The following is a 7,484-nucleotide window of genomic DNA, read 5'->3' as shown; positions in this document are numbered from 1 at the left end:
GACATGAGATGTCCCCAGGGACCACTGTCTGATGCACGACTTTAACGGCAGGTGACCAGTGTGAACTGCAGGACGTGTCCATGTAGGCTTCTGCACAATTTCTCAGGCCGAGCCAGCTCCAAGACCCATGAAAGCTAGCTTATGAAAATGAGCTGGTCAGAGGTGCCCAGCTGGGAAGGGCAGGGGACAAAGATGTTCTATAGCTGCAGATGGCGCCTGTTTGCAATACCAGGTGCGCATTGTGAACCTGAGTATGGTGCTGAGTTTACCACCCAAGAGAGGCAGGGAAGGGCTGCATTCTGAGGCCTGGATGGCACTGACAGTGCAACAACGTAGCACCGCTAGACCTGTGTCTAAGGTGCTTAACTGGCCTGTGTGCAAAGGCCTGTCTGTCTTCAGAGCCCATTCATGTGCTAGAGGACCCTGGCCGTGAGCTGAAGAGTCCCAGCGCAGCCATGTGTTGCGATGTTTCCTCATTTTGTATACAATGGGGCCAGAGTTTAGTTTGGTTTCAAGACTTTCTTAGCAAAACCAAAAACCAACCCCACACAAAACAGACTTCCAGGCAACTCTGAGCCAGTGAGCCCGAGGGACAGAGATGATTGGGGGGGGGGTCCTAAGGTCGGACTCTTGACACACTGCTGTTAACATCTTTCTCCAGAGATGCTCAAGGGTTTCAATTCCCCACTTTTTGGCAACAGTGCTAGGCAGCATTCAGGGGTTCAGCATATGAGGCTGATCTGTCCCAGAAGAATTCTTCACTAATCTTACTCTAGAGACAATTCCATTCTTTCTTTTGTGTCTCCAAACTAGAATTCTGTACACCCTTAACCCTGGCCAGGGAGCTCTCATGGCCTAGTGGGTAAGGCGTTGTGTTGCCAACCCAAAAGGCAGGTGGTTTGAATCCATCATCTGCTCCACAGGAGAAAGCTGGCCAATCCCCTGATTTACTGCAGCTGAGGACCTACTGAAGGCTCAGTGATGAGGTAGTGGTAACTGGAAGGCAATTTTGTATCCCGGCCACCCACATGTCCACAGCTAGAGTTCATACAGGAAAAGGCAGAATGAATGTCATTCATTTACCACCCTTGGAAGAAGGTGTGCTCACACACCCAGTGGCCAGTGAGGCTTTCAAACGCCTGGGTGTTACATACAGGGCCGTTTCCACTCAGCAGTCTCCATCCTGTCTCTTCAGACTGATGCTTCTGTGAGCCGGTCTGTTCAACCCTGCCACCCTGCCCTTGTGGCAGCGTGTTGGTTTCAGGACCAACCTTATCTCAAAGGATCCCTGGGATTCATGTGTTGACTGTCTACCTGTGCAGTTCCATGACGTTGGTGACCATTCTTGATGTCCTCTCCCAAACCATTCTGCTCCCAGTAACATGGGCTCCAGACGCAAACCCTCCCCCAGGAGTGTCTTGCTATGGAAACAGTGATGGGAGATCCAGGTTGGCCATGAAGTCTTCCAAGCAGGTTGTTCACTCTGGTGGCACCTCCACAGACCCCTCTCCAGAGTGAGTGGAGGGCAGGGACCTGGGTTATGTGCCTGCTTTGCCACTGCACACCCATGGGTCTCTCTGGACTTCATGCTCCACCCACTGTGACCTGAGTTGCTGGACTCAAGACTATTTCACTGTCCCACAGGCCCAGGCAGACATTTTCTCTCGTGGGCAGCTCTCTGAAGTGTCCCACCAGGTCTGAACCCCAGCATGCCATGAGTCTCTGCCCAGTCCTGGAGCAAAGCTCGTGTGGGCGTGCCCCAGCCACGCCCTTGATGGCACTGGTCTGGTGCTGCACTCCGCCCACGTCTTTAGGAACTTGCATATGTCCCAGGCTACAGTGACTCCAGCGGTCCAATAGAGCCTTTGACAGAAACCTCATTTCAGGGTTAATCCTTAAGGACAGGTACACGTGCAGAGAGAACGGCAACGTGCAGTGTGGGACTCCGGGGAAGTCCTGCCCTGCAGGCAGGCAGTGGGCACAGCAAGTCCTTGCTCTTGGCTGTACACTCTGGCGTGGTTAGGAGTGCTCAGGTGAGACGCAATGCACAGGTCCACAGTTTAAGTGCTCGTGGACTTGCACTGGGGCACTTGTGCCAGGGGCAGCGGTCAGTAGTTGTATGCCCCGATGCTGAGTCCCAAAGAACAGAGGTCAAAGAACCATCAGGAGCCTGGAAGCTGTTTGTCGGAGGGCAGCCCTCCAGCAGGACGTCAGAGCAGGAAACCGGACGCTGAGCAGACAGCGAAAGCAGGCCTTTATTAAGCACACCCTGAGCGGACGGGAGCCTCGCCCCCTCCGACTCAGCTGTGCTCCGAGGGGGCTTCCGAAGTACGGTTGGCGGCGATCTCCTTGGACACCACGGAACGTGAAGCTGCAGACAAAGCCCCGGAAGAGCCCGAAGGAAACCTGAGGCGGGACTCGTCCGAGGAGCTGGTGTTCTGCGAGGCGGCGCCAGACAAGGGCCTGGACGATGTCTGCAAGCTCTGATGCGACGGCCTCTGGGACAGAGTCCGCGAATCCACTCGCGATGGCGCCTGGGAAGGGGCCTGTGAGTCCCCTCGTGACAGCACCTGGGACGGAGGCCGCGAGGCCGAGATGGACCAGGCTGGGAGAGGGTTCCGTGAGCCAGAGCGCGACTGGATTCCTAAGACTGAGTGCCAGGACCGGACCCCCCCGCTCGCCTGAGTCGGAGCGCCCATCGACGGGGCCTGGGAGCCTGCGCGGGGCTTCCTTGCGGAGGCTGTAAAGGACCCAGGCCGCCCGCTGGACCGAGAGGTGCTGGGCCGAGGCTGCCACAGTGGCGGACCCCCAGGGCCTCTGCGCAACCAGCCATGCACGCGCACCAGGTCCCGCGTGTTCTCGTGCTCGCGCCGCAGCTGGTCACGCTGCTCGAGCAGCTGGCGCCGCAGGGTGTGCAGCAGCTGCGCACTGCGGAGCAGACGCAGCAGCTCCTGCCGGAGGCGCCAGTTGTCCCCCTTGATGGCCTGCGTGTGCGCGATGAGGGCGCGCGCCGCCTCGCGCTCCGCCCGCCGCGCCAGGGACTGCACGCGCTGGCGCGCCTCGCGCTCCAAGGCCGCCTTGTCGTCCAGGAAGCGCTGCTTGACGCGGTGCAGCACCTGCGTGTGCTCCACGCGCATGTGCAAGAGCTCCCGGTCTAGAGCGCGGATCCGCGCCAGCTGCTCCAGCTGCAGCTCCTGGGGCAGGCGGGCGGGTCAGCGCCGGCCGCGCCGCTCCGGAGCCCGGCTGCCCGCGAACGCGCGCACTGACCTTATAGGGCTGCAGCTCCTGCACTTGATGCTCCATCTGCGCCGCGCGCGCCTCCATCTCTAGCAGCTGCGCGTGCACGCCCTCCTGGCGGCCCTGGTAGAGCGAGGCCAGCTCGGCGCGCTGGCCGTGGATCTGCTCCAGGTCCTGGCGGTTCTTCTCCTCCAGGCGCACCACGGCCGTGGCGGAGCGCTGGGCGCGCGCGCTCACGTAGCTGGCGTACAGGCGGTTCTCCTCGCGCAGGCGCTGCGCCTCGCAGTCCAGGAAGGTGTTCTCCTGCTGCACGCGATCCGCGCGCTCCTCGCAGGCCCTTAGCTGCTGGTCGAGCAGCGCGAGCTCGCGTTGCAGGTAGGCCGCGCGATCCGACGGCTGCTGTCCGCCCCCGGCCGCCGTGCCGGGCCGCTGCCCATCGCTCTGCCCGCGCTGCTTCTTGGGCGCCATGGCGTGGGTCTGGGGCACAGAAACTCGTGAGAATACTGTTCCTTCCCCGTCCCCAGCTCTGTTCCTCCCGTCCCCAGCCGGGAGAGTCTCGGTCCCGGGACCGCGAGGGCGGGGGGTTTGACACCGAGGCGCCCACCTTGGTGCATTAGCTTCTAGACCCTTGGCTGTCGTCAGGACACGCCCACCATGAGTGTTGACAGCCAGCAGGCAGTCGCTATGGAGATAGAATTTGGCCGTTCCGCACCCTGTTCTTCCACCCCGTATCCTGACCTTTCCCATCCCCCATGGGTGCGCGACAGCCTGCGGGAGCGGGGCGAGGGAAATTACTGTCCAGAGGAGAAAGCTGGACCCACAATGCGGCCCGGCCTTGCGCCCCAAGGTACGGCCAGGGACCTTGCCCCTTGCCGCCCTGAGTTTCCCGGAATTCTGAGCCTAACTTCACGGTTTTCTTCAACCCTGCCGCCATTTGGAGCAGTGCAGCATGGCTATTTGTAAATCTCTCCCCATCTTGAAATTATTTCTTCAAATAAACTATTTGTATTTCGGAATGTTTTCGTTTCAGGCAGAGCTTTGTGGGTGCTACTTGGGAACTAAAAACAATGTTGTTACCGTTTAGGCCTTTCAGAGCCTGTGTAAGAGTTTCTGTAGCGTTTCTATGCATATACAAGTCCACTATACAAGGACGCTCAGGGTTCTAATTCTCTTGACAGACAGTTGGGAATGGACGCTGTTTGTGACGCTGGCTCTGCCTTTTCTCTGAGAAGATCTTGTGTTCTATGCAGGTTTTCCAGACCCCCAAGCCCCTTCTGGGACACGTGTTGGAGTTAGTCGTTCGGGAGTGTTGAGAACACTCAGAAATGACAGTTGACTCTGAATCCAGCCAGTGCGTCCTCAGCTGCCCTACCTTCTCCGCCAGCCACGAGGTCTCAGCTGGGGGTTTCTGCCTGGCTGCTGTTCCTCGTTCTGTAGAATCATAAACCTCTACTGATTTCATTTTGACCAGAAAATACGAATGAAGGCGCCACCTGGCCGAGTGGGCTGGAGGTTGTCCAGGTGCTAATGGGAGTCTTGTGGGTCCTGCGTAAGGTGGACATGCCCCACAGAGTGTGCGGACCCTTCTTATGAGGACCTGGCTGTGGGCATTTTCCTCCTTAGGAGACTGTTTTATAAGTAGAGATAAAATTATAATCTCCATTAAAGAAAACGTCAATTCATATATTTCTAAGGCTGTGGGTAAATGTTGGCCATTAAAGAATACTTTTTTTTTAAAATAAAATAAAACAATACTAGGGAGTGCAGCCTCCAATATGGATTGAGGCTCAATGTCAAGAAGACAAAGATTCTCACCACGGACCAATTGGCAGCATCAGGATGGATGGTGAAGAGATTGAGATTGTTCACAGCTTTAGCATGCTTGGCTCCACAGTCAACAATCTTGGCACCAGTAACCAGGAAATTAAAAGACACATTGCCATGGGAAAGTGTGCTGTTAGGGACCTCTCCAAAGTACTGAAGAGCAATAGTGTCTCTCTGGAGACTAAGGTGCGTCTGATACAGGCCATGGTCTTTGCTATCACTTGTTATGCATCAGAGAGTTGGACAGTGACTAAGGAGGATAGAAGGAGAATTGATGCCTTTGAGCTGTGGTGCTGGAGAAGAGTATTGAGGGTACCATGGACTGCTAGGAAAACAAACAGATTCATCCTGGAGAGGGTTAAACCAGGTGGCTCCTGGAGGCAAGAATTTTGAGGCTCCGTCTAACATACTTTGGGCATGTTGTGAGGAGAGACCGGTCCTTGGAGAGGGACATCATGCTTGGTAGGGTGGAGGGACAGCGCAGGAGAGGAAGGCCCTCTATGAGGTGGATTGATTCAGTGACTGGGGTAAATGGGGTGGGTGTGTTGGAGACGGTGTGATTGGCACAGGACAGAGCAGAGTTTAGGGCTGTTGTACATGGGGTCGCGATGAGTTGCAAGTGACTTGACGGCAGACAACAACAGTTGTTCCCCCATGTATGTTGTCCCTAATTTCCTGTAGAAGGTGGGGAGGAGACTGGGGCAGTGGGCTCCCTTGAGCCCACAGCTGATTTTCAGCAAAGCTTCAAGCGATCTTACTGTGGTTAGTGAAGAACACTGGAATTGACACACGTTTCCATGTGGGCAACTGAATGTTAAACCACTCATCATCTAGTTGGAGCTGACGCCTAGCTGACCTTCCAGTGGGTGTTCAGAGGCTGTAAATTGCATGGGAAGAGACTGCCCATCTCTCCTGGTAGAGCCTCTGTTGGAGTTAGCAGCCAGCCCCCTAGAACTAGCCCACCAGAACTCCAGCCAGGACGGTACAGATGACAGCTTGATGGTCCGTTGGAAGTGTCATCTCCCTCCTGGAAAACCAGGGCTTAGCAAGCAGCTGATCCCTGGTCAGTGGAGTGAAGGACAGCACTGACTGGTCACCTTACAGGCCCGGCAACAATCCAGTGGCCATTGGCAGGTTCTGGAAAGGATTCCCGACCCCTCTCACGTTGCCCATCGCAGACCCTTGAACTCCGTTCACTCACTTCCCATTCTGGTTAGCACTGCGGATGACCGGACCTTTTTAATAAATTTGAGTCTTCCGTTCAGACTTGTGGTTGGCACCCAAGTGTTGGGTTCTGACGCTTTATCAGCCGTACCCCTGGCTTGGCATGCATGCCCCAGCCGTCCTGCACCCACCTTTGCTTGTCCTCTGCACCACAACCGAGACAGCATGTCCACTATCCACCTGGCCACCTCAGACCTTGCCTGAGGTCACTGTCTCCATTTTACAGATTGGGAAGCTGAGTCTGTGAAGGTGGGTTCCTGCTGCCCACGGCCCAGTCTGGGATGCCCCCAGGTGTCTCTGGCCGCCCTGGCCCACCCCAGCTCCCGGGCACTTCTCTTTCCAAAGCTGTCTAAGTGAAGGGACTCGGGCAGAGCTTTTTAATGTCCTAATCCCCACCTCCGCGGTTCCTAGTTCTTGTCCTTAAAGCTCGTAAAGCTTACCTCCCAGATGCCACCTCCTCGGCCTCCAGCGTCGGCCACGCTGGCGGAAGTCTGTCCCCAGGGGACAGTGAGGGTAGACCCCAGAGCTCAGACCAGGCCCGCCAGAGGTCACTTGCCTCTTCTGGTGTTCCCTTACATCCCGTCAACAGCCCGCACCACTGAGCTGAACCCCAATACACAGACCCCAAGCAGCATCCTGATGGCGTAGGCCACGCCCAGTCTCCATCCTACGCCCTCAGCACCGCAGCTGCTGCATAGGCCACTGTCCATAGGCCCTTTCTCCATGTCTCCACCCTGTTCCTGAGAATACCCACAACCCCTCCGCCTAGGCCACACCCCCACCTGTCTCCTAGGCCTGTTATGTTCACTGAGTGCAGCCTGGCACGGAGGCCACGCCCCGTGCAGGCCAGTCCCCAGGAGCTCCTGGCCCTGAGGCCCTCTGCCCTCCCGTGGGGTAGATCCATGCCCTCGTCCCTCAAGCCCATCCTTCTCTCTCCTGAACCTTCCAGGACTGGAGTGGAGGGCGTCTGTCATGAGATTCGGGGAGGTCAGGTCAAATCAGTGTCCACTTCTTGTTGGTGGTGGCTGAACCTTGGCCTCCAATCAGTGACAGGGAACCCGAGTGAACCACGCGCCTCTGTGGATCACACTTGGATGCGTGGTATTTCTGAAATAGCACCGTCTCCGGAGACAGGAGGGTGCATGACCTGAAGGCCAGGCGAGCGGTCTCACGGGGCACCCCTTCGGGGTGGGGTCCTG

General features: G+C 57.0%; 1 protein-coding gene across 1 annotated transcript; it reads right to left on the bottom strand.

The window, feature by feature from the left end:
- Positions 1-2,300: 2,300 nt before the first annotated feature.
- CCDC166 (coiled-coil domain containing 166) lies at positions 2,301-3,705 on the bottom strand. Its single transcript, XM_006879429.1, has 2 exons — positions 3,268-3,705; positions 2,301-3,194 (listed from the first exon to the last, which is right to left on the bottom strand). The coding sequence occupies exons 1-2, from the start codon at positions 3,703-3,705 to the stop codon at positions 2,301-2,303; spliced, it is 1,332 nt and encodes a 443-aa protein (XP_006879491.1).
- Between the last annotated feature and the right edge of the window lie 3,779 nt (positions 3,706-7,484).

Source organism: Elephantulus edwardii, unplaced genomic scaffold (genome assembly GCF_000299155.1).
Source record: "Elephantulus edwardii isolate Elephantulus edwardi_28Jun2011 unplaced genomic scaffold, EleEdw1.0 scaffold00003, whole genome shotgun sequence".
Classification (NCBI taxonomy): Eukaryota; Metazoa; Chordata; class Mammalia; order Macroscelidea; family Macroscelididae; genus Elephantulus; species Elephantulus edwardii.
This window is presented reverse-complemented; position numbering and strand designations above follow the sequence as displayed.

Excerpts from the sequence above, each read along its gene's own strand:
- CCDC166 (XM_006879429.1), bottom strand. The coding sequence starts at position 3,705 with ATGGCGCCCAAGAAGCAGCGCGGGCAGAGCGATGGGCAGCGGCCCGGC. Across the intron at positions 3,195-3,267 it reads AGGAGCTGCAGCCCTATAAG|GAGCTGCAGCTGGAGCAGCT; the intron begins GTCAGTGCGCGC and ends CGCCTGCCCCAG.